Genomic DNA, 26,410 nt, shown 5'->3' with positions numbered 1-26,410 from the left:
GCTTCTGTAGCATTTCTTCCTTGTTGAAATTCGTAAAAATTACAGTGGCGTAAATGAACTTTATCAGTAGCCATGGGTACACTATGCTTCACACATAAGACTAACGTGAATCAACTTTGTTTTAGTTAATTTGCTACGTCAGTATGTATACATTAAGTGATAAAAATAGAGAGGCACACATGCACCAAATAAACGTGCTTATGTGTCGAAACTTGTGATAGAAACGGACAGAACTTTCCGGTAGACCAAATATATATATATATTTGACTGTGAAGTGTCTCTTCATATAAGGGATTACTTTCTGTTGCTTTTTTAAATTGTTGGTTACGCTATTGGGCTCTGCAGGTCATTTTCATCAGGGAAATCTAAGGACTGGACAGGCCTGCCTTCCTCTCAGCCAGACTGAAAAACTGACCAGTGACAGCCATACCTTTGTGGGGGTGGGTTCTTGGCTGTGAGGACTGGAACCGAGAAGAGGGCCTGTAAGAAATGCAGAGGAATTTTAAAGCGGGGGCTTCTGAGAAGAAGGACGTGGTATTTACTTTGAGCTGAGAGTGAAACCAGTCATTGGTACGACTGGGCAAAGCCTGGCTAAGGGGTCTGCAGCCTCCCTCCTGTGCTCCAGGGGCCCGGCCTGCTGTGGTGACCGGCTCAGCGGCCAGGCAGCATGTCAGCCTTCCCCTCTCTCTCTCCCTCTCTCCCTCCCTCCGTCCCTCCCTCCCTCTCTGGGTTTGAGTCTCTACTTTAGGGACCTACAGCCCACTGAGTGAGTGCTTCCCAAACTGTGTGTGGTAAGGATATGTATCTTTCTTACACCCAATCCATTGTGTATGTTTCTGTAAAATATAATAAAAGTGATTTGCTGGAAAAATAAATGAAAAACACACATATAAAATACAGCCCAAATTATTTATGAGTAGATTCAACAGACATAAATTCCTACGAGGTTGCAATAAAAGTTTTTAAATGCTACTCTCAGATTTGGTTCTTAAAACACTTACACTGTGCGCATCAGGGCTTCAGAGCGCAGACGGACCCCCTCTCCTTTCTCTCGCTGCATTTTCCATCTCTGTCTCCCCGACTCCCACCAGAGCTGCCCGGGCTGTTCTGTCAGGCAGCCCCTCCCCGCCCCGTCTGGGGCTCTGTAGACATCGAGGATCTGACCGTGCAGGGCCAAGCTGAAAGCTACGTAGGAAATACCACCGACTTCGCTTTGACATTCCTCTGCCTCACTTCCTGACTTAAAACTATTACTTTCCATTGGATTTTGCAATTTTGAGTTTTACCGGCAAACTGACTATCTTTCTCTACGGCCATAAAAAAAGGTCAAGGGGTCAGATTCCTAGAGGTCATTTCCAAGACGAACATTTAGAGCGGATGCTTTGATGTAAAACCCTTGTCTTTCTCAAGTAAAAATTACAGGACATTTTATTTCTCTTTAGGTAGTTCATTCCCGTCTTAAATATAGATTGTACTTACTTTGGTATAGATGGCTTTAAAAAAAAAAAAAGGGAGAGAATTTGAAAGTTGCCACATCTCCCATAATGTCCGCGGCTGCTCTGCTGACCCCGAGTAGGGTGTGTTCTGACTTCCTGTGTGGGTGGGGTCAGCAGGGGTCCCTGTGACTGTCCCTGAGGGGTGGCTCATCTCTCTGTCCCTCTCCTAGGCTATTTCGCTCGAGTCCACGGCATCAGTCAGCTCACCAAGTCATTTCTACGGAAGACAGAATGTCATTGTCAGATTATAAACCTTGGGGCTGGGATGGACACCACCTTCTGGATATTAAAGGTGAGTTAATGTTCCCCTTCCTCTTCCCCCAGTTGTTTACATAGACTTTTCAGAGATGTCCGCCTGGTTCAGAAAGTTCCAGGTCCAGTGAGACAGCTGTGCAGGGACCGAGAGCCCGCCTCCCGCCGCGTCCCGGCCGCCCACGCACCCCGCTGCCATCAGCTCTGGACGCCGCCGGGCGGCCCCCGTGGCGGAGGGCGTCGTGTTTCATCTTTCGCTGTTACAAACAGGATGCTCATAAAAATCTGGTGCACGTCTTCCTGTGTGTGCGTGGACATGTGTCAGGAGCAGACACGTGGGCGGGGTCGCTGAGCTGGAGAGCGCGTGCGCGTGTAACCCGGATGCGGACTGAGATTGTGATGTCGGCGTAGCAGGGTCTTGAGGACAGTTCGGAGACTCGCCCGGCTGGGTGGTGGCGTGCGGCGCGGAGCCCTTCTGCAGCCGTTCTTGGATTTGACCCTCCAGTGCTCGGTTGGGTTCACGAGCAGTGCCCGCACGCTCGCAGGAGAGGGAGCTGGGGTCGGGGCCGTGCCTGAGCCAGGACTGCAGTGTCGGTCTCTGACTCCTGGGCTGGAATCTTCCCACCGAACCCTCTCCCTACAAAGAGCTTCGCGACGGCTCTCCTGTTCTGTGGGTGTGCACGCTCTCCTCTCGTTCTCCTGTGAGCGCGGTCGTGTGGCAGGCGTGGGTGCGTGCGTTTCCCCACGGTCCCCTGAGATGACACGACGGTACATTAGAGTGTACGGTGCAGCCCGACCTGCGTCTCTGCCTGTCCTTTGTCAGCGCACCTGATGAGAAGGTCTGGTCATCAGAGCAGAGCTCCCAGCCTTTCTCCTAAGGGAAGCAAGAACTCGGCAGCCTTAGCTTGGTTTTAGTACCGAGTGATTGCCTGTGCCTTCTCCATCTGGGATGAGAATCACGCACATGAGTTCACAGGAGAGCTGTGTGTGTGTGTGTGTGTATGTGTGTGTGTACACAGACGTGTGTGTGTACACAGACGTGTGTGTGTATGTGTGTGTACACAGACGTGTGTGTGTGTGTGTGCGTGTGTGTGTGAGTGAGTGAGTGTGTGTGTGTGTGTGTGTACACAGACAGGGCTTTGTCCTCTGTCTCCCCCAGCTGGGCCTCTAGCTCGGGGCACTGGGGCAGGGGACAGGCCTGGGGCTCCCGCTCGCCGCCTCCCGATTCCTGCTCTCCCCTCCGTGGGCAGCCCTGTGCTTGTGCGTGTTGGGAGGCGTCTTTTCTCCAGGCCGACTGCACCCCCCACAGTGACCACGGTGTGCGGAGGGCTGGAGCCGGGGTAGCGAGGGGGTGCAGTGGGGTGCTGACAGGGGCCTCTGGGGAAATCCCGCCTTGGGGCCGGACACCTTTCATCTCGCTCATGGTGTGTTTTCTTTCCTGTCTTGAGATTTTTGTTTCTGAGCAACGTGTTCTGAGGCTTTTGTGCCCCGTTCCAGAGCAAGGCTGTCCGCTACGAGCGAGGAGGGAGGAGGGCACAGGGCCTGAAGTCCTTTGTGGAAGTGTTCTTACTGCTCTAAAGGGGTTGGTTTTAAACACCCTAAGGTTCCTCTTTCTAGAAACAAAATTATGCTTGTTTGCTTTTTCAGGGCCACATCTGGCCGGCCACCTCTGTTTGTGACTCGAGTCCCATATGGACACTTGCTGTCCACGGCTTCATGTGACTTCAGCAGTCACAGCAGAGCCGAGGAGTTCCTGCAGGCCCCATGTGTCCTGCAGAGACTAAGCTACCTCCTGGCTCTGTGCAGAGAGTTTGCTGATCCCTGTTTTAGAGATGTGTGTGCTTCTCTAGGGGCCCTGGCTGGTTGGCTCAGTGGTAGAGCGTTGGCCCAGCATACAGACGTCCCAGGTTCAATGCCCAGTCAGGACACGCAGGAGAAGTGACCACCTGCTTCTCCTCCCCACCCCCGCCCCCTTCTCTCTCTTCTCCTCTTGCAGCCGGTGGCTCGGTTGGTCCGAGTATCGGCCTCAGATGGGGCAGTGGGGAGGTTGCCAGGTGGGTCCCGGCTGAGACACTGTGGGGGTCTGTCTGTCTCCCCTACTCTCACTTAAAAAAAAATGTTGTCCTACTTGCACAGTGCCTGTTACCCACCTCCGTTCCAGCGGCCACTCTCCCAGGTCAGGTTCCCATTACTTCTGACCTGGGTGACCTCAGTGGCCTCATCCCTTTTCCTCTGTCCATTCTTCACGGTGAAGCCAGAGTCATTTTGAAAATGCATTTCTGACCATGTCCATCCCCTGAGGTCAAACCCTTATGCTCCACCTTGCTCCTCGGGGCCCCATCCCCGGTCCGTGAGGATGACCCGTAACTGTGTGCACGAGTAACTCATTCTAGACACGACTGTGTGTTTTTTCTCAGGATCAAGATCTTCTGCCAAGTAAATATTTTGAAGTCGACTTTCCAGTGATAGTCACGCGAAAGCTGCACAGCATCAAGTGAGTGTGTGTGGCTTCGGCCGGAAGGAGGGACTCCTGGCCGGCGCTCAGCGGGCGGCGGGGTTGATGGCTTTCGTGCCCGGCTTCCCTCTGACCCCCTCTCTGCCTCGTTCTTACCCTGGGACCCTCATCCCAATGTGTCCTGCGGTGCTAATGTGAAGTACGCCCTCTCCTGTGTCTACCCAGGAATCAGTTCTCAAGGGACACACGTTAAGTCATTTGATTCTTTTACGTGTGTTTTCTTTGCTTCTTTATCCCCGGGCACAGAAAGTTACCTGGTCCAGAATAGACATGCAGTAAATATTTTTTGAATGAATGAATGGAGACTGAAGTCCATCAGTGATTATATATGAGATATTATGGTAGGGGACTTTCTGGGTGGCAAAGACTTTGCAGAGTTGTAGATGACCAGGTTGCTAATCTTTGCTGAGAGGTTTGCTTTGCCTGGCAACAGGGTAAATGCCTCACTTGGGCTGTGTCAGCCAGTCCTCAGAGCAGACTCATGAGTGTAGTGCTGTTCGCCCCTTTTTACAGGTGGGAAAACTGAGGCTGGGAGACGTTTGGTTAATTTGCCTAAGGTCCTCCGACTAGAAAGGGCTGGAGCTGAGATTTAAACCCTGACTTCTAGTCCAAGGTCGTTTCTCACTCATGTTACCCACGCTTTCTTCCTCCTGTTCAAATCAGTCGTCGACATGAAATCCTCCTTCTTACAAAGATTTAATCAGCATCAAAGTTTAAGCATGTCCTTTAGAAGTGTCTTTTCCTCACAGACCGGAATTGTTTTCCAAGCTTTGTTTTTTTCTACTTTATCCAATGAAAGGAAGATTTTTACCCTTTCCAAATAGAAAAGAATATTTTATATTAAAGATGCTTTTCGGATGATACATGGTGATTCCGATGCCCCGGGAAGTGCAGGTCGGGTGGCGCTCGCTACAACTCAGGGAAGTAGGAGGGAGGAGGCCCGTGCAGGCCGGCGGCCCCGGGGCAGGGAACGCTCCGGAAGGCTCCGGCGTCTCTGCGTGATTGCTGGGGTACTGACAGTCCGGCTTTCTCGTTTTTTTTTTTCATAGTCTCCATTATGGGGGGAGTTATCACATCCATGTTATTGAACTTTAGGTCTGAGTAAGTCAACTTTGTTAGTTATCTGTGAGAAGTGATTTTTATCTTTAAAATTTTGTTTGAAGCCCTGGCCAGTTGGCTCAGCAGTAGAGCGTCGGCCTAGCGTGCGGAGGACCTGGGTTCGATTCCTGGCCAGGGCACACAGGAGAAGCGCCCATTTGCTTCTCCACCCCTCCGCCGCGCTTTCCTCTCTCTCTCTCTCTCTTCCCCTCCCACAGCCAAGGCTCCATTGGAGCAAAGATGGCCCGGGCGCTGGGGATGGCTCCTTGGCCTCTGCCCCAGGCGCTGGAGTGGCTCTGGTCGCAACATGGTGACGCCCAGGAGGGGCAGAGCATTGCCCCCTGGTGGGCGTGCCGGGTGGATCCCGGTCAGGCGCATGCGGGAGTCTGTCTGACTGTCTCTCTGTTTCCAGCTTCAGAAAAATGGGAAAAAAAAAAAATTTGTTTGAGACAAGGCAGAAAAGGCTTATTGACCAACCCTGGGACACTTGGGGAGTTGGTTCTTGCCGGCCTGTTCCTGAGTCTCAGTGTTTGATGATTGACATCGGACCTGGAGCCTGACGCTCGGCTGACCGGACCAGAGACACGTGTGCCCTGGGGCTCTGCCGTAGGTGCCTCGGGTCAGACGGGGTCGCACAGGGCACCCCACGGCAGCAGGGCACGTTTGCGTGGTGACGGGGTGTCCGCTGTGAGACGAGAGCCGCCTGACTCCTCTCCTCTCTCCCACCTTCCCGTAGGAACAAGCCCCTCCTATCAAAACCCATCGTGGAATTGCACTCCGAGGACGCCCTTCAGATCGGCAAGTGTCCTGCCCCTCAGTGGCGCAGCGTGGACTGTATGGTTATTTCTGCTTGATTTCTCGTTTCCTTTTTAAAGATGGTGTGCGCACCTGTGTGCACTGTGCATCTGTGCGTCTGCGCACACGCACCTACGCTCACGAGGTCACACCCTGTCTTCTTCTGACCCCATGCCTTAAAATCCTTCACAGTCACCGTGAAGCATTTTAAGGCAGCTTTTTGCGTGACTCTTGGCTGTCCATAGGTTCCCAATCTTAAATCTTTTAAAAAATTTTTAATTAGTTGTCAACACATTGAAAATAGGAGATTTTTCATGAAAACTCAGATTTCCTGTTTTCCTTGGAAAGGTCAGACCTGACAAGGTTGGCCCCTTCCTCCTGGGGGGGAGTGGCGGAGGGGCGGGGCCTTGTGGGGAGGGGAGGGGCCTCTCCCCTCCTGCCCCGCCCTCCCGCAGAGCCTGCCTCACCTGACCCGCTGCCTCTCTGGCCCCAGCATTCCAGTTTTCACCTCCAGTTTTAGTCACGACTGTTTCCAACAACCCCGTCTTAATTTCTAAGTTTTTCAAATTAAGAAAACTCCAGAATCTTCCATCATTTTCAGTCTGTGTCTGTAGAGAAGTTCCAGGGGCTCCATGATAAGGTCAGAAGACGTGCTCAGCGAGGCGGTCCTGTTGGATGACCGGTGGCCGTGAGACAGCCCCGAGGCCCCTTGTACGCCCACCGCACGCAGGCGTCACTGTCCTTCTCGCCACCGGTTCCCAGCTGAGCCTCCACAGGGAGTGTCCCTGGCTTTGTCTCCCACGTGCGGATGGAGAGAGAACCTGTCAGACTCTCCACTGGCTGTGTGTTTCCCACACGTTGGCTCTCGTGACTCTCTAGATACTTGCTCAGTATTCGTGTGGGAACAGTCGCCTGTAGCACAGCAGCTAACACTACATGACCGATCACGATGAGGTAGAAAGTGAGGCCCCTCTGTGGCCTCTCCCTCCTGCACAAGAACCGGGTCGGTGTCTTCTGCTACGGAGACGTGTTAAACCCAGAGAGTGGTGCTGGCACACCTCGTCCAGCGCCTGGCGTGTTAAACCCAGAGAGTGGTGCTGGCACACCTTGTCCAGTGCCTGGCGTGCTAAACCCAGAGAGTGGTGCTGGCACACCTCGTCCAGCGCCTGGCGTGTTAAACCCAGAGTGGTGCTGGCACACCTCGTCCAGTGCCTGGCGTGTTAAACCCAGAGAGTGGTGCTGGCACACCTCGTCCAGCGCCTGGCGTGTTAAACCCAGAGTGGTGCTGGCACACCTTGTCCAGTGCCTGGCGTGCTAAACCCAGAGTGGTGCTGGCACACCTCGTCCAGTGCCTGGCGTGTTAAACCCAGAGAGTGGTGCTGGCACACCTTGTCCAGTGCCTGGAGTGTTAAACCCAGAGAGTGGTGCTGGCACACCTCGTCCAGTGCCAGGCGTGTTAAACCCAGAGAGTGGTGCTGGCACACCTCGTCCAGCGCCTGGCGTGTTAAACCCAGAGAGTGGTGCTGGCACACCTTGTCCAGTGCCTGGAGTGTTAAACCCAGAGAGTGGTGCTGGCACACCTCGTCCAGCGCCTGGCGTGTTAAACCCAGAGAGTGGTGCTGGCACACCTCGTCCAGCGCCTGGCGTGTTAAACCCAGAGTGGTGCTGGCACACCTCGTCCAGTGCCTGGCGTGTTAAACCCAGAGAGTGGTGCTGGCACACCTTGTCCAGTGCCTGGAGTGTTAAACCCAGAGAGTGGTGCTGGCACACCTCGTCCAGTGCCAGGCGTGTTAAACCCAGAGAGTGGTGCTGGCACACCTCGTCCAGCGCCTGGCGTGTTAAACCCAGAGAGTGGTGCTGGCACACCTCGTCCAGCGCCTGGCGTGTTAAACCCAGAGAGTGGTGCTGGCACACCTCGTCCAGCGCCTGGCGTGTTAAACCCAGAGAGTGGTGCTGGCACACCTCGTCCAGCGCCTGGCGTGTTAAACCCAGAGAGTGGTGCTGGCACACCTCGTCCAGCGCCTGGCGTGTTAAACCCAGAGAGTGGTGCTGGCACACCTCGTTCAGTGCCTGGAGTGTTAAACCCAGAGAGTGGTGCTGGCACACCTCGTCCAGTGCCAGGCGTGTTAAACCCAGAGAGTGGTGCTGGCACACCTCGTTCAGTGCCTGGAGTGTTAAACCCAGAGTGGTGCTGGCACACCTCGTCCAGCGCCTGGTGTGTTAAACCCAGAGTGGTGCTGGCACACTTCGTCCAGCGCCTGGCGTGTTAAACCCAGAGTGGTGCTGGCACACCTCGTCCAGCGCCTGGCGTGTTAAACCCAGAGTGGTGCTGGCACACCTCGTCCAGCGCCTGGAGTGTTAAACCCAGAGAGTGGTACCGGCACACCTCGTCCAGCGCCAGGCGTGTTAAATCCAGAGAGTGGTGCTGGCACACCTCGTCCAGCGCCTGGCGTGTTAAACCCAGAGAGTGGTGCTGGCACACCTCGTCCAGCGCCTGGCGTGTTAAACCCAGAGAGTGGTGCTGGCACACCTCGTCCAGTGCCTGGCGTGTTAAACCCAGAGAGTGGTGCTGGCACACCTCGTTCAGTGCCTGGCGTGTTAAACCCAGAGAGTGGTGCTGGCACACCTCGTCCAGCGCCTGGCGTGTTAAACCCAGAGTGGTGCTGGCACACCTCGTCCAGTGCCAGGCGTGTTAAACCCAGAGAGTGGTGCTGGCACACCTCGTTCAGTGCCTGGCGTGTTAAACCCAGAGAGTGGTGCTGGCACACCTCGTCCAGCGCCTGGCGTGTTAAACCCAGAGTGGTGCTGGCACACCTCGTCCAGTGCCAGGCGTGTTAAACCCAGAGTGGTGCTGGCACACCTCGTTCAGTGCCTGGCGTGTTAAACCCAGAGAGTGGTGCTGGCACACCTCGTCCAGCGCCTGGCGTGTTAAACCCAGAGAGTGGTGCTGGCACACCTCGTCCAGCGCCTGGCGTGTTAAACCCAGAGAGTGGTGCTGGCACACCTCGTCCAGTGCCTGGCGTGTTAAACCCAGAGAGTGGTGCTGGCACACCTCGTTCAGTGCCTGGCGTGTTAAACCCAGAGAGTGGTGCTGGCACACCTCGTCCAGCGCCTGGCGTGTTAAACCCAGAGTGGTGCTGGCACACCTCGTCCAGTGCCAGGCGTGTTAAACCCAGAGAGTGGTGCTGGCACACCTCGTTCAGCGCCTGGCGTGTTAAACCCAGAGAGTGGTGCTGGCACACCTCGTCCAGCGCCTGGCGTGTTAAACCCAGAGTGGTGCTGGCACACCTCGTCCAGTGCCAGGCGTGTTAAACCCAGAGAGTGGTGCTGGCACACCTCGTTCAGTGCCTGGAGTGTTAAACCCAGAGAGTGGTGCTGGCACACCTCGTTCAGTGCCTGGAGTGTTAAACCCAGAGAGTGGTGCTGGCACACCTCATTCAGTGCCTGGCGTGTTAAACCCAGAGTGGTGCTGGCACACCTCGTCCAGTGCCAGGCGTGTTAAACCCAGAGAGTGGTGCTGGCACACCTCGTTCAGTGCCTGGAGTGTTAAACCCAGAGAGTGGTGCTGGCACACCTCGTTCAGTGCCTGGAGTGTTAAACCCAGAGAGTGGTGCTGGCACACCTCGTTCAGTGCCTGGAGTGTTAAACCCAGAGAGTGGTGCTGGCACACCTCGTTCAGTGCCTGGAGTGTTAAACCCAGAGAGTGGTGCTGGCACACCTCGTTCAGTGCCTGGAGTGTTAAACCCAGAGAGTGGTGCTGGCACACCTCGTCCAGCGCCTGGCGTGTTAAACCCAGAGTGGTGCTGGCACACCTCGTTCAGTGCCTGGCGTGTTAAACCCAGAGAGTGGTGCTGGCACACCTCGTCCAGCGCCTGGCGCGTAGGAGGCGTGATAGATTCTGTCGAGTGAATGCACATTGAGTAAGTGTAGGTTGAAGTTCGATACGTGTGTGTTGAACGAATGACTCTACTTCTATGTAGAACTCTGTCTACATGCAGGTTTAGTACACTGAGTGAGTGATAGGTGCTGTCTGCATGCAGGTTTAGTACACTGAGTGAGTGATGGGTGCTGTCTGCATGCAGGTTTAGTACACTGAGTGAGTGATGGGTGCTGTCTGCATGCAGGTTTAGTACACTGAGTGAGTGATGGGTGCTGTCTACATGCAGGTTTAGTACACTGAGTGAGTGATAGGTGCTGTCTGCATGCAGGTTTAGTACACTGAGTGAGTGATAGGTGCTGTCTGCATGCAGGTTTAGTACACTGAGTGAGTGATGGGTGCTGTCTGCATGCAGGTTTAGTACACTGAGTGAGTGATGGGTGCTGTCTGCATGCAGGTTTAGTACACTGAGTGAGTGATAGGTGCTGTCTGCATGCAGGTTTAGTACACTGAGTGAGTGATAGGTGCTGTCTGCATGCAGGTTTAGTACACTGAGTGAGTGATGGGTGCTGTCTACATGCAGGTTTAGTACACTGAGTAAGTGATAGGTGCTGTCTGCATGCAGGTCTAGTACACTGACTGAGTGATAGGTGCTGTTTGTGACTGCTGTGTTCACGTCCTAGCAAGTCATGGCTGTCTCTTCCCTCTGCTTGTGCAGCTCTCTGCATTGTAAATCCCAGCGGCGTCCGTGTGCCTTTCCGCACGGAAATTCCGCCTCGTTTCTCCCTTCCCCCCGATGGTCACTTAGACTGCTTCCGGTGTCCCGTTTCTGTGTAAACAGTGCTACAGAACACGTGTGTCTGTGTGCGTGTTTCTTTTAGTGGTTGGGATAATTAAGATCTAGCTTCCGGCGAGTTTGATGATGATAGTACAGTATTGTCGTCAGCGTCCACACACAGTGTTTCAGGTCTCTGGGACATATTTGCTCCTATTGTAAGTGTGTACCCTTAAGTAACACCCCTGTCCGAGACCCTGCAGTGGGCGTCTGGGGGTGCATGTATCCCACAGGTGACTGTGCTTGCTGTCACGGAGCAGTTAGACGGGGCTCACGATGCACACGGGTGCTCAGCCCAGCGCCCCCGACAGAGAGGACGTGGACACCATGTCTGGCAGGGCGGGGCTGGGCTGTCTGGTCACTTGTTTCATCTGCTCTGCAGAACGCCGTGAAATCACTGTTAAGCAGGAAATAACATATTTTGAAACAAGTATTGAGCAGCCCCATTTCCTTTTTCTGTGTGCGGTGTGTGTGTGTGAGCGCGCGTGACAGTGTGTGTTTGTGTTGTGTCTGTGAGTTGAAGCCCATAGGGAAATAGCGGGAATGTTACACACCAAGAACATTAATAGCCATTTTGGGGAAATGTGATTCCAGTTAGTTTTCACTCTCCCCTTATCTGATCTTTTTTAAAAGAATAATGAGTATATATTTTTATAATGGAGAAAAACAATTTAATTTCAAAGAAGCCCTGTCTGTTGAAATTATCATCATCTCTTCCTGACTGATTTCCGTCGAGCTGACCTCCTCTTCTCTTTGCAGACGGACACCTGTTGGACTCAGAGAGATACGCCGTTATTGGGGCCGACCTGCGAGACTTGTCTGAACTGGAAGAGAAGCTAAAGAAATGTAACATGAATCCACAGTGAGATTTTTTTTAACCTCTTCCGTTGGTGGTTCCACTCCCACAGGAGACGCGTCCGGCTGGCAGGGCCTCAGGACACCGGGCCCCGTATTTCAGTTCATTACCACCTCAAGTGATTTTCTGAAGTTTTTAGAAGCGCTGGTTCTCAATGTCTGTTTCATGCCCGAATCACCTGTATTGCTTTTGTGAAATACTGGTGTGTAGCCTGACCGAGCGGTGGCACAGTGGATAGAGCATTGGACTGGGACGCAGAGGACCCAGGTTCGAAACCCCAAGGTCACTAGCCTTAGCGCGGGCTCATCTGGCTTGAGCACGAGGTCACTGGCTTGAGCGTGGGATCATAGACATAACCCCATGGTCGCTGGCTTGAAGCTCAAAGGTTGCTGGCTTGAGCCCAAGGTCACTGTCTTGAGCAAGGGGTCAGCCTGCTGGACCGCCTCCGTCAAGGCACATATGAGAAAGCCATCAATGAACAACTAAGGAGCACAACGAAGAATTGAATTCTCTCATCTTTCTCCCTTCCTGTCGGTCCCTGTCTGTTCCTCTCTCTGTCTCACACACACACACACACACACACACACACACACACTGGTGTGTAATGTAAACAAAGCCTGAGAGAGAAGATAATTGTATGCAGAGAAACAACTGCAACATACACAGAAAGGGTTGGCATCCAGAATATATAAAAAGCAGCCACTGTTAAAAAAAATAATCCCATAGGCAAATGGGGGGAAAAAAAGACGGGGCTGCTCAGAGAAGAAGCCGAGTGTCGTCGGTGAGGGACAGAGCCACAGCGGGACTCAGTCAGACCCCACGTCCTCCCGTCAGGTTCAGTGGGACTCAGACCCCACGTCACTCCCGTCAGGTTGGCAAAGTGAGAAAGTCTGGCAATACTAAGTGCTGGCAAGGTGACGGGGTGAGAGGCCCGGTTACAGGACGGGCACTCAGTGTAACCGCGGCGAGGAGGAGTCTGGAAATACCTAGTGGGGTGCAGAAGTGTGTACGACCAGTGCCGCCTCCAGCTGTGTCCCCTGCATGTGTGCACAAGGTGGGGGGTCGTCACGGCCACCGTTCTTAGGAGCAGAAAACTGGACACAACCTCAATGTCCACCAGCGGGGGGAGTGCGTGAATCGCCTGCACCATGTGTGACCCAGGTCAACATGGACAGAACTCAGAAACTTAATTCTCAGTTTGAAAATCCAAATGTATAAAATCAAACCCCCCAAATAGTATACTTTCATGATGATATATCTACTTCGCAGAATTATTTTTAAAATGCAGCAGAGGGGTTCACAGCAGATCCTGGAGAGTGGGTGGGGGGCCTTTGGCGCGCAGAGGAGGGGACTGACGCGGGTGACCTCAGCACGGGACGCTGGCCGTCATCGGGTTGGAGTGGAGTTAGTGGGCGATAAAGGCACGCCTCCGTGGGGTCCAGTTCGTGAACATCTGGGGTGAATAACTCAAGAGTGAGGCTTGAGGGGGAGGTAGGGTCAAGGGAATGTTTTTTTTAAAAAGCTGAAGGCAAAAATCAATGGCAGATGATTAAAGAAATTAGCAGGTAGGGGGATCATTGCTGGAGCAAGAAGGGGGGAAGGAAAGTTCCTCATTCTTCTGAGAAGTGTGTGGGGGGTAAGAACAGGTGCAAATGCAGGTGAGCTTTGGGCAACCGGGGGGACGTGCAGGGAGTTAGAGCTTGATCTTTCTAACAATCTCGTTTCTGTGGCGATGGCTGTCGTGTGTACCTTCTGAAGTTCTTGTTTATGTGTTTAGCCTGGAATCATCAATCAGGTTGTGTTTAGGACTTACACACACATCTGCCTCCCCCCCCCCTTTGGGGGAAGCCTTTACGTAATTCACAGATTGCAAGATGCAGTGTCCTTTTAGCAGAATGTGAGTCTTGATGTTCAGGGACGCGAGTGGGTTTCTGGGGCAGGTGAGCGAGGGAAGATCAGGTGTGGGTTGTCACAGCTGATACGGTAAGCCCGAGCCCCTCCACGTCACGGAATCTTATTCTGGGTTCCAAGCTGACCTCTCCTGCTTGCTAGTTACTGAATAGGAGTGGGGTTTTTCTTTGTTTAAAAACCTCTTTGGCCTGACCAGGCGGTGGTGCAGTGGATAGAGCATCGGACTAGGATGTGGAGGACCCAGGTTTGAGACCATGTGGTCGCCAGCTTGAGCGCGGGCTCATCTGGTTTGAGCAGAGCTCACCAGCTTGGACCCAAGGTCGCTGGCTCGAGCAAGGGATTACTCTGTCCACAGTCAAGGCACGTATGAGAAAGCAACTAAGGTGTCGCAACAAAAAACTAATGATTGATGCTTCTCATCTCTCTGTTCTTGTCTGTCTGTCCCTGTCTATCCCTCTCTCTGACTCTCTGTCTCTGTAAAACAAACCAAAAAAAAAAAACACCTCTTTGAGTGTTCTTTTTTAAAAAATTAAGGCTTTTAGATATTTCCATGGAGTTTTGATGCTTTTCCTAATTTGTTTAGTACTTTGGACATGGAAAGTGATAATGGACACTAACTATAATGTAATTTTTTTTGTGTGTGGCAGAGACAGAGTCAGAGAGAGGGACAGATAGGGACAGACAGACAGGAAAGGAGAGAGATGAGAAGCATCAATTCTTCATTGCAACACCTTAGTTGTTCATTGATTGATTTCTCATATATGCCTTGACCGGGGGGGGGGGGGGGGGCGGGGAGAGGGGTTACAGCAAATCCTGAGTCAGCGACCTTGGGCTCAAGCTGGTGAGCTTTGCTCAAACCAGATGAGCCCGCGCTCAAACTGGCGACCTCGGGGTCTTGAACCTTGTTCCTCCACATCCCAGACTGACACTCTATCCACTGCGCCACCACCTGGTCAGGCAATAATGTAATTTCTTTTTTTTTTTTTTACAGAGACAGAGAAAGAGTCAGAGAGAGGGATAGGTAGGGACAGACAGGAACGGAGAGAGATGAGAGGCATCAATCATTAGTTTTTCGAAGCATCAATCATTAGTTTTTCGTTGCGACACCTCAGTTGTTCATTGATTGCTTTCTCATATGTGCCTTGACCGTGGGCCTTCAGCAGACCGAGTAACCCCTTCCTTGCTCAAGCCAGCGACCTTGGGTCCAAGCTGGTGAGCTTTTTGCTCAAACCAGATGAGCCCGCGCTCAAGCTGGCAACCTTGGGGTCTCGAACTTGGGTCCGATGCTCTATCCACTGCGCCTGGTCAGGCTTTTTTTTTTTTTTTTTTTTAGAGAGGAGAGGGAGAGACAGAGAGAGAGAGAGAGAGAGAGGAGAGACAGAGAGAGAAGGGGGGGAGGAGCTGGAAGCATCAACTCCCATATGTGCCTTGACCAGGCAAGCCCAGGGTTTCGAACTGGCAACCTCAGCATTTCCAGGTTGACGCTTTATCCACTGCACCACCACAGGTCAGGCCAATAATGTAATTTCTTGAAGGTTATTCATGTTGTTTTTAATTCTTCATGGCATGAGTTTGCCTAAAAAGAACTAGATTCTGCTACATGTATATCAGTATTTCTGCATTGTATCAGTTAGTTCTTCATGTGTAACAATTCCTTCCAAACAAGGTTTTGAACAGCTCACAGTTTAGTTGCTCAGGATCTTTTTTTTTTTTTTTTTTGTATTTTTCTGAAGCTGGAAACGGGGAGAGACAGTCAGACAGACTCCCGCATGTGCCCGACCGGGATCCACCCGGCACGCCCACCAGGGGGCGACACTCTGCCCCTCCGGGGCGTCGCTCTGTTGCGACCAGAGCCACTCTAGCGCCTGGGGCAGAGGCCAAGGAGCCATCCCAAGCGCCCGGGCCATCTTTGCTCCAATGGAGCCTCGCTGCGGGAGGGGAAGAGAGAGACAGAGAGGAAGGAGAGGGGGAAGGGTGGAGAGGCAGATGGGCGCCTCTCCTGTGTGCCCTGGCCGGGAATCGAACCTGGGACTTCTGCACGCCAGGCCGACGCTCTACTACTGAGCCAACTGGCCAGGGCCGTTGCTCAGGATCTTAAGTTGACAGTTTGGGCTGGGCTTAGTGGGGTGGTTCATGTGCACGTGAGAGGCTGGCTTCCAGTTTGCTGCTGATCATTGGCCAAAGCGAGTGCCGTGACTGGCCCGGATCCCATGGAAGGGAATGGTCCCCACCTCCCAAGGGGCGGAACCTGCGGGTTGGCATGGCCACAGTGCGGGTGCAGGTGGGGGGAGGCTCCGTGGCCATTTCAGTGTTGTCAGAAACCAGACAAACCATGATCACTGCTCACCTCTGCAGTGTAACTTTTTGGGACATGTGGTGTCACCCACGCGTTCCTGGGCTGGTGGGCCCTGTGCTTGCCGAGTGTTCCTGGTGTTCCTGGGGCGTGTCCAGCGAGGGTCCCAGCCCGACGGAAACGCGTGCCTCTCTCGTCCCCAGGTTGCCGACGCTCCTGATTACCGAGTGCGTGCTGGTCTACATGACCCCGGAGCAGTCCAGCAGCCTCATCCAGTGGGCGGCCAGGACGTTCGGGACGGCCATGTTCATAAACTACGAGCAGGTGAGAGGACGCAGGGAGGGCGCGGTCTGCCCCAGCCCGGCGGTGGCCGCCCCTCTGCGCACCCCGCGCCCGCGCCGACTCTCTCGTGTCCACGGGCCCCAGACGTCTCCCTTCCTGGTGGGGCCGCCAGTTTCCCGGCTCCGGCTTCTCGACTCCCTGCCGACCTGGGGCTGGAACTCCTGGGACTGCTGCCTGGGCCCTTGTGGAAGGTGCCACGTGAGCCTTACATGTCCACCCAGAGAGAAGTCACCGGTTCTTGTCGTCGTCCTGTGAACTCTGGTTCCTGTCACGTACTGTTAGTGACGCATTTTTGGTTTGTTGTGACAAAGTAACAGTGTGCGTATGCTATCATATACATAAGATGACATTTTGTGGCATTTGTACACATATAGAATCTAATTACAGTTTTTTACACAGGTTTTTTCATTCAAAAGCCAGACTACACGCAGAATAAAAATACATCAAGAAGTCCAGAAGGGCAGCGAGGCCGCGGAAGTCCCCCCACGCCAGGCCTCCGCCCTCGCCCCGGGGGAGCCGTGTGGCCAGCGCCCAGTCTCTCTGCATATGCAAATGCAGGGGCTTTTTTTTATAAATTTTATTTACTGGTTTAGAGAGAGAGGGAAAGTGGGGCGAGGAGCAGGAAGCATCACCTCATAGTTGCTTCCCACATGTGCCTTGACCGGGCCAGCCGGGGCTTCGGACCTGTGACCTCCGCCTTCCAGGCCGTGCTCTGTCCACTGCGCCACCACAGGGCAGGCGAGTGTTTTCTTCTTACAGGCAGATGGGAGGACACAGCACACATTCCCCTGCACCTTGTTTTTCAAGAGTTCTCTTCCAGGCCGTGCTCTGTCCACTGTGCCACCACAGGGCAGGCGAGTGTTTTCTTCTTACAGGCAGATGGGAGGACACAGTACACATTCCCCTGCACCTTGTTTTTCAAGAGTTCTCTTCCAGGCCGTGCTCTGTCCACTGCGCCACCACAGGGCAGGCGAGTGTTTTCTTCTTACAGGCAGATGGAGGACACAGTACACATTCCCCTGCACCTTGTTTTTCAAGAGTTCTCTTCCAGGCCGTGCTCTGTCCACTGCGCCACCACAGGGCAGGCGAGTGTTTTCTTCTTACAGGCAGATGGAGGACACAGTACACATTCCCCTGCACCTTGTTTTTCAAGAGTTCTCAGGTCTTGGGGCTCATTCCATATTGCTGCCTGTGTTTGTATCTTTACGTCTTTCTCGTTTCCCCGCCGTGTGGCATCTGGTTATGTGACGTGTGCAGAACTGGTTCGCCCCCAGATGCACACTGAACTTCTCCCCAGGTGCTCCTGTCAGGCGTTGCGCTGCAGCGACATCCTGTATCTTTGGACCTGCAGGCAGGAGAGCGCGCTCGCAGTGGGCTGCTGGCCGGGCCCCGGCTGGGCTTGCCGAGGGTGCACCGTGGCCTCCAGGGCTGCCTGTCCCTTCTCCCGTCAGCACTGCCCACAGGCCCCGGCGCCCGCACTGGGTGTGAGCAACCCTCAGTCCCCGCTGCGTGGAAGGAGGGGTCGTTTCACTGCTTATCTGAGCGTGAATGCTCACGGCAGTGCCTGGCTGTTCCTCCCTCCCCAGGTGAACATGGACGATCGCTTTGGGCAGATCATGATTGAAAACCTGCGGAGACGACAGTGTGACCTGGCGGGGGTGGAGACCTGCAAGTCCTTAGAGTCACAGGTCAGCAGGCGGAGATGGGGCGGCCTCTGTACCCATAGCCAACCGAGAAAGGGTGCCCACGCCTCACAGAGGAGAGTGTGAGCAGCGCTCCGGAGGTCTGTCTGCAGGCAGCCAGGGCCCCACGGGGGCCACCAGCTCATCACGCTGGGAACCCCAAGCCCTGCTGGCCTGGTCTGGTATCAGAAACACCTGTTCCCTAGGCCCTGGTATCTTAACTTGTTATTATCCATTTTCAAACAACAGAAAAGGACAGGGGACGTTAAAACTAACTCCCCCGTCCCCCCAGCCTCCTTCGGTAGTTAATAGTGGGTAAATACTCCCTCTCCATTGTTGTTGTTGCAATATTTTAAGGCAAATCCAAGATAGTATATCATTTCCCCCATAAACAGTTCAGTAGAAATCTCCTCCCAACAGGCATTTCTCCCCCCAGGTCAGCGATGGTAATGCCACGATTACACCTTAGAAATGGGCAGTAACTCCTTTGTAGCATCGAACACCCGGCACGTTCAGTTTCCGCGGTTATGTCTGAACGTGCTCGTCGTGGCACATTTGAATCCGAATCCAGACACGGTCTGGACTTTTTACACCCTCTGTCTCCTGGAAGCTATATAGTAGTCCCAACCCTTTTAAAAAATGTCCTTTTTTCAGCCAAAGAGACACCTCCCACTCTTGCCCCCACTCAAGCAGGTAATGGTGTGTGTTCAGTATTGAATGTCGGGGGGAAAGGGAAGGAGATTGGGGGGGCCGGGGGGGCTTCTGAAAGAGTCACAGAATTCTCGTGTGTGCTCACGACAGTGCCTTCTCCATTTCCCTCCCCCGCCCGTCTCAGCGAGATCGGCTCCTGTCGAATGGGTGGGAAGCAGCGTCAGCCGTGAACATGATGGAATTGTACAACAGATTACCCCGGACTGAAGTCAGCAGGTACGGGAGCTGAGGCGTCCCTCGGGGTCCTCTCACGGGAGACACACAGAACCCTGACCAGACACGTCCTGAAACGAACGCGGTAGCCCGCTCCCCCAGGGCACACTGTCTGGCACCTCGACGGGCACTGAGCTGGGAGCGGAGACGGGGTCGGTGCCAGAACACGGTCTCCGGCAGCACAAGCAGGCGCCCCTGCACAGTCCCCGGAGCGCACTGCGGCAGGCGCTGTGCTGCTGCGTGTCTGGGGGGAGGGAGGAGCAAGACGTTGTTCAGAGGGGTCTGAGGGGCAGCGTCTGCTGTGCGTGTGTCAGTGGACCGTCCTCTCCTTAGGACAGAAGCACAGGCTTGTAAAGCAACCTTCAAGCAACAGAAAGTGCAGGAAGTGTAGTGTCGTGCTGCTGTTCCCAAGCGGGTGCATTCTTTCTCTGTGCACATGTCAATAAGACAAGTACTTTTTTTTTTTTTTTTTTTCTGAAGCTGGAAACGGGAGAGACAGTCAGACTCCCGCATGCGCCCAACCGGGATCCACCCGGCACGCCCACCAGGGGCAACGCTCTGCCCACCAGGGGGCGATGCTCTGCCCCTCCAGGGCGGCGCTCTGCTGTGACCAGAGCCACTCTAGCGCCTGGGGCAGAGGCCGAGGAGCCATCCCCAGCGCCCAGGCCATCTTTGCTCCAATGGAGCCTTGGCTGTGGGAGGGGAAGAGAGAGACAGAGAGGAAGGAGGGGAGGGGGTGGAGAAGCAAATGGGCGCTTCTCCTGTGTGCCCTGGCCGGGAATCGAACCTGGGTCCCCCGCACGCCAGGCCGACGCTCTACCACTGAGCCAACCGGCCAGGGCCTACAAGTACTTATTGATCTATAGCGTTGTGTTGTTTTGAATCAGTAGCTTCATATTACATGTATTAGTTTGTAAGTCGTCTTTTCTTAAGAAGCCCTGCAGTAGATTGTATTTCTGTTTACTTGTCAAAACTCCGCGGGTCACCATGTCTAACTGCGTGATTCTTGTCCGGGGCGGCTGTGTGGCTGACTTGTGCGTCCTCTGTGTTTCATCTTGTTCGTTTCTCTATGGTAACGACCCTGCAGGGCACATCGGCACGGCCGTCTCTGGACAGTGTCGGTGCCAGTTCCTTCTGGGCTGTGACTGTCCTTCCTGCTCTGTGCTGCGTCCTGCCTTCGGGACCTGCCCGCATCAGTGTTGGTCTCGTGCGGGACGAGGAGAATTTCTGGTCTTGCTTCTCCACAGACTTTCTTCTTAACTGTTAGAAGCGTCTCTTCGCTCAGGTCTGCGTGTCAAAGCCCTGAGGGTCTGCCAGTGCTGTCTGCACGCGCTCAGCTTGCTGCTTCCCGGGTTCCTCCAGAGCTTGCCGCCCCCCTTGCCGCTGTCCCCTTGCCCCATGCCAGGACGGCTGCGGTCAACGGTCCTGGCCCGGCATGGGTGGCGGGCCGGCCCTCACTGTCCTCCGGGCACCCAGGGAGGGGGCGGTGCCGGTGCCGGGCGGGCAGCAGCTGGCCCGCACATCACAAACTTCTGTAAGGTGGGACGGCTCTGCTGTGTGCGCCCCAGGCTGAGCGGTCCTCCTGGCTCTGAGGGCCACGTGGTTTGTGTCCGCATTTGCCCAGGGCTTTGCCGGATGCTGTGCATGGAGACAGGTGGGGCAGCCCGTTGACTCAGCAGTGCTGCCCGCCTGGTACTTGCTCTGAGCACGAGGGCAGGGCCTGGTCGGCACAGGGTGGGGCTGTGTCTGCCTGTGGAGTGTGCATCCACGTGCTGGTGCCTGCTGGCCGCTGAACTTGGTAATAACCTTGTTCGAGTGCTGGCTTCTAGAACGTGGGTCAGGAAGCGTGCCCTGAGTGTCTGCTGGTTAGGTAGGAACGTTAGCTAGGAAGCATCCAGAGTTCTTCATGGATAGACGTTCACACGTCAGATGTGACCCCTGGGCCTGCACAGCGTGACAGGACCAAGTGCACAGACACAGCTGTGTGCACCTGCGTGCACCCCCTCAGCCTGCACAGCGTGACAGGACCAAGTGCACAGACACAGCTGTGTGCACCTGCGTGCACCCCCTCAGCCTGGACAGCGTGACAGGACCAAGTGCACAGACACGGCTGTGTGCACCTGTGTGCACCCCCTCAGCCTGCACAGCGTGACAGGACCAAGTGCACAGACACGGCTGTGTGCACCCCCTCAGCCTGCACAGCGTGACAGGACCAAGTGCACAGACACGGCTGTGTGCACCCCCTCAGCCTGCACAGCGTGACAGGACCAAGTGCACAGACACGGCTGTGTGCACCCCCTCAGCCTGCACAGCGTGACAGGACCAAGTGCATGGACACAGCTGTGTGCACCTGTGTGCACCCCCTCAGCCTGCACAGCGTGACAGGACCAAGTGCACAGACACGGCTGTGTGCACCCCCTCAGCCTGCACAGCGTGACAGGACCAAGTGCACAGACACAGCTGTGTGCACCCCCTCAGCCTGCACAGCGTGACAGGACCAAGTGCACAGACACGGCTGTGTGCACCCCCTCAGCCTACACAGCGTGACAGGACCAAGTGCACAGACACGGCTGTGTGCACCTGTGTGCACCCCCTCAGCCTGCACAGCGTGACAGGACCAAGTGCACAGACACAGCTGTGTGCACCTGCGTGCACCCCCTCAGCCTGGACAGAGTGTTAATATTGGCTGTTGTGAATATAGGAATGTGGATCAGTTTTAATTTTTTGTATAATTTTTTAGAGCCTGAAATTTTCCTCCAGTGTGGGTGCATATGACAGAAAATATTTTTAAAAGCTATTGTTTTACACTGTAGTGCTGGCGGCAGAGGCCAGGCTGGTCCACACTGGATTCGGGCAGACGGCAGAGGGACTGGGGGGGCCAGAAAGCGCTGGGCTGTTCCCGTTTATTAGAGTCTCCCGACGGCAGACGAGCACACGGGCAGGGAAGCCGCTTCTCACGGCAGCGGGTGAATGAACAGCGAAGTGGCCCCTCGCAGTGGCGGGCAGGCAATCCGCGCCGGGGCAGCACCCGCAGCCTTACACGGCTGCACACACGTGGCTTTCTGCCTCGTGCCATGCAGGAACCGTCAGAGTGCTTGCAGCCGGGAAGCCAGTGAGCCAGCCCGACAGCCGTCTCCCACACGTATTTGTTCATTATTCTGTGCATGCACACGTTTGAAAGTTTACATCTGAAAAAAATCCTTAGTCATGTAGGTACGTGCTTAAAAATGAGGTTAGTGTAGAGTGCAGACAGAAACCTCCCCGCACACCCCACCGCTCACGCACCGCCTTCTCCGTTCTCTGTGGTTTCCCGAGGGGTCCCCTCTTCAGCGTCCTGTGCGCAGACGGCGTCCGTGCCCGCGCTTGCCCTTCACGTGGGCAGCGCTAAGCCGTGCCCACTGCTCAGCAGACAGCCTGCTTCGTGAGCACCGGGCCGTGTCTCAGCGGCGGTTGGTGGCGGTCCGCACGGACCCACCTGCCCTTTCCAGGGGCCGCAGTGCCCTGTAGCCGCCCTGATGGGTCAGCTGAGTCTTCCCGTCTGTGGCTGCTGTCCCCACTCACAGCTGTGACGGCTCCGTGCCTGAAGCTGAGCGTGGGTCCTGGTACTGACCCGGGACGGCTGTCCGAGTGGAGCTGCCGTGTGAGGGGCCGCGCGGGGTGCACATAGTGGAGGGGACCTGCCCTCCGGAGCGGCTGTCCGCCCGGTCACTCTGGCAATGCAGGCAGCTCCTTTTCCCCGGGTCCCCTCTGCAGCCGTCAGCCTTTGGCCGTCCAGATGGCAGCTGCAGAGGTGTCGGGTAAATTGACATTTCTTGTCTCATCAGTGAGACAGAAAACCTTGCTTTCCTTTCCCGGTGGAGTAGTCGTCTCCCACGTCTGCGCAGCACAGTGGTTCAGCGTTCACGCTCGTGACTGTTGTGTGCTGCACGTGTCATCCTTGTGGACTCATTTCTCCCGGGAGCCAGAGCCCTCTCCCCTCCAGTGTCCCCTCCCAGCCCCCGGCCGTGTCGGAGGCGCTGGGACTTCCTGTTCCCAAAGCGCAGCGCTCTGCAGACGGCTCGGTACCCACCGCTGGTGACGCGAACTGCAGCCGTTTCCCTGGGCTCTTCTTTGTTTTTTGATTTTGCTTGTGCTTGTTTCTTCTTTTCAATAAAAGTAAGTTAAAGTGGAAGCACGCCACACCCACCATCCTGCCGAGTCCTCGCGCAGTGCGGGTCGGGACAGCCTCCCCACGCCCACGACGGCCTCGTCTCCATTGCTAGACCGTGTGCGTGTGGCCGTCTCCGTCTCTGACCGTGTGCGTGTGGCCGTCTCCGTCTCTGACCCTGTGCGCGTGGCCGTCTCCGTCTCTGACCGCGTGCGCGTGGCCGTCTCCGTCGCTGACCGCGTGCGCGTGGCCGTCTCCGTCTCTGACCGCGTGCGCGTGGCCGTCTCCGTCTCTGACCGCGTGCGCGTGGCCGTCTCCGTCTCTGACCGCGTGCGCGTGGCCGTCTCCGTCTCTGACCGCGTGCGCGTGGCCGTCTCCGTCTCTGACCGCGTGCGCGTGGCCGTCTCCGTCTCTGACCGTGTGCGTGGGGCCGTCTCCGTCGCTGACCGTGTGCGTGGGGCCGTCTCCGTCGCTGACTCTGTGTGTGTGGCCGTCTGCATCGCTGACTGTGTGTGTGCTCTCTCTGCTTGCCCCCAGGATCGAGTCCCTGGAGTTCCTGGACGAGCTGGAGCTCCTGGAGCAGCTGATGCAGCACTACTGCCTGTGCTGGGCCACCAGAGGGGGCGCCGCGCTAGGTACCAACCTGCCCCGCTGTGCTGGGCCATGGGGGTGAGGGGGAGCGAGCTAAGTACTGACCCACTCCGCTGTGCCCGGCCATGGGGTGAGGGGGGAGCGAGCTAGGCACTGCCCCGCCCCGCTGTGTCGGGCCATGGGGGTGAGGGGGGAGCGAGCTAGGTGCTGCCCCGCTGTGCGGGCATGGGGGTGGGGGCCAAGCTAGGTGCCGCCCCGCTGTGCCAGGCCACCAGAGGGGGCACTGAGCTGGGTACCCACCTGCTGCTCCTGCCCCAGCAGGGCACCCATACCTGCAGAGGACATAGGCATAGCGGGGCTCTCTGCCCCAGGAGAACTAGAGGACCGTGTGCTGTGCCCGGGAGCATGCCCGGGGTCAGCTGCACTCCCTGTGTTTTCCAGTGCAGAATGCCACCCTGTGCCAACACCCGCCAACCGCCCTTTCCAGCTCTGCTGTGCAGCCTCCTCAGTGGGAAGGCGAAAGACCTTGACAGTTTAAAATAATGATGCTCTTAATCAGAGTCACCCTGTCTGTCTCTAACCAGCTCGTTGCCAGGTCCGCTGGGCGGTGCACACAGAGCACGGTGTCCAGCACCCCCATGCAGCTGTGGGGCACGTTGCCCAGCCTGCAGAGCAGGGCCCTGGGGAGAGAGGGCCCCGTCGGCGTTCCCTGTTCCCGTGGCCTCGGTCCAGTCCCTCCTCAGCTGCCCCGTGCTGCCCCTGCCCCCTCAGGGTCACCCGCGGGTGCCTCGCCAGCCTGTGGAGATCCCCGTGCTGACCTGGACCAGAGGTGCCGTCCCCAGGCCTCCCGCAGGTTGCCCCGGGACGCACGGCCTCAGACAGGAGACTGCGCAGCGGGGCGAGGACTGTCCCCGTGTGAAAACTCCAGGCTGACGCGGGGCCCTTAGTCACTCTCCACTCGTTCACAGAGCGACTCAGCTGTGCAGGGCAGCCCTCAGCCGCCTCCTCCGTCTGCTTTTGATTTAAAGTCACCTAGTGGTTTTTTAAAATACTGTTACTGCCCTCCGAATTTTAAACACAATGTAGTTTTTAGAAGAGACTGTGGGAAGTGTAAGTACGGCAGAGACCGTCACGCGAGGAACCCCGGTCACTTCCTCCTGCGGGTTCTGTCTCCTGTGTTTCCAGCAGAGTTGAATTGATAGGTGTGTCACTGATTCTCAACCTTTCTACTTACTATTATAACACAAGTGTGTTCTCTTGCTGTTACAAACTCAGTGATGTCGAACATTTGTGAACATATGTCAAATAAGTTATAATGATGCTTCCAAAAACCCAGACAAAAAAACACCTCGAATAGATAGCTTCATGAATTCCATCACCAGGCCGTGTCCTAGCTGACTGAAATCTCCGAACCTGGGGAATGCAGGCGGTGTGTACTGCTTTTGCGCTGACTCTAGGTTTTCCGGAGATAACAGTGTCCTGGGCACGGGTGTGATGGCCTGGCTGCCGCCGTGTCGGTCGGTACACACAGGTGCACAGTGAAGAGCCGTTTCTGCGTTTGCTCAGAGCTCGGCTCTTACGGAACAGACTTGGAGTTGACCACAGAGTCAAAGCCGTTCCAGTGCTTTCCTGACCCCTTTAAACCACCCAGGAGCCTGTTTCCTTGTGAAATCTCGTCTTAGGAAGCAGGAGACCAGAGCCACAGTGGCCCGTGAGGTGGCTTGTGTCCCAGAGCTGGGCAAGGGGGCTGGGGTCCGGTGGGTCATCCGCCCCCACCCCAGTCTGTCTCCTTTCTCTGCCCTCGGAGTCTCTCAGCAGCTTTGTGTTTCCTGCCCTCAGGTTTGAAGGAGATCAGTTACTGATCTGTCTGCGGCTCCTGCCGAACCGGAAGCTGCGGCCACCGCCCTCCCCCGAGCCGATGTGCTGTCTGCAGAGTGACGGCCAGGCAGCGTCTCCCTGTCCATCCCTCGCTCGAGAGGCCAGTCCTAGGGCTGCCCACCACTTCTTGTTTCTGTTGACTCACCGTTTAAATAAATGTCAGTTGCCAACTGCCTGTGTGCTGGTCCTTTGCTCTGTGGGTGGGTGATGGGGACCTCCCGCGCGAGCTGAACCCAGTCCTGCCTCCTGCCTGTGTGCTGGTCCTTCATTCTGCGGGTGGGTGATGGGGTCCCCCCGCGTGAGCTGAACCCGGTCCTGCCTCCTGCCTGCCGTGGCTGGTCCTTCATTCTGCGGGTGGGTGATGGGGTCCCCCCGCGCGAGCTGAACCCAGTCCTGCCTCCTGCCTGCCGTGGCTGGTCCTTAGCTCTGCGGGTGGGTGATGGGGTCCCCCCGCGCGAGCTGAACCCAGTCCTGCCTCCTGCCTGCCGTGGCTGGTCCTTCATTCTGCGGGTGGGTGATGGGGTCCCCCCGCGCAAGCTGAACCCAGTCCTGCCTCCTGCCTGCCGTGGCTGGTCCTTCGCTCTGTGGGTGGGTGATGGGGTCCCCCCACGTGAGCTGAACCCGGTCCTGCCTCCTGCCTGTGTGCTGGTCCTTCATTCTGCAGGTGGGTGATGGGGTCCCCCCGCGCGAGCTGAACCCGGTCCTGCCTCCTGCCTGTGTGCTGGTCCTTCGCTCTGTGGGTGGGTGATGGGGTCCTCCCGCGCGAGCTGAACCCGGTCCTGCCTCCTGCCTGTGTGCTGGTCCTTCATTCTGCGGGTGGGTGATGGGGTCCCCCCACGTGAGCTGAACCCAGTCCTGCCTCCTGCCTGCCGTGGCTGGTCCTTCGCTCTGCGGGTGGGTGATGGGGTCCCCCCGCGT

At 55.9% G+C, this 26,410-nt stretch overlaps 1 protein-coding gene across 1 annotated transcript in view; it reads left to right on the top strand.

Moving 5' to 3' along the window:
* LCMT1 (leucine carboxyl methyltransferase 1) overlaps window positions 1–25,663 on the top strand; it is a 36,175-nt gene extending 10,512 nt beyond the window's left edge. Inside the window, exons 3-11 of the mRNA XM_066275811.1 lie at window positions 1,667–1,788; window positions 4,166–4,242; window positions 6,098–6,159; window positions 11,628–11,730; window positions 16,132–16,252; window positions 17,857–17,958; window positions 18,788–18,879; window positions 23,561–23,658; window positions 25,454–25,663. Of these exons, the coding sequence (XP_066131908.1) occupies window positions 1,667–1,788; window positions 4,166–4,242; window positions 6,098–6,159; window positions 11,628–11,730; window positions 16,132–16,252; window positions 17,857–17,958; window positions 18,788–18,879; window positions 23,561–23,658; window positions 25,454–25,476 (800 nt within the window). The 3' untranslated portion in view covers window positions 25,477–25,663. The remainder of the gene's footprint in view (window positions 1–1,666; window positions 1,789–4,165; window positions 4,243–6,097; window positions 6,160–11,627; window positions 11,731–16,131; window positions 16,253–17,856; window positions 17,959–18,787; window positions 18,880–23,560; window positions 23,659–25,453) is intronic.
* Window positions 25,664–26,410: the final 747 nt, after the last annotated feature.

This window comes from Saccopteryx bilineata, chromosome 4 (genome assembly GCF_036850765.1).
Source record: "Saccopteryx bilineata isolate mSacBil1 chromosome 4, mSacBil1_pri_phased_curated, whole genome shotgun sequence".
NCBI lineage: Eukaryota > Metazoa > Chordata > Mammalia > Chiroptera > Emballonuridae > Saccopteryx > Saccopteryx bilineata.
Note: the sequence above shows the minus strand (reverse complement) of the source record. Positions and strands in the feature narration are given on the sequence as shown.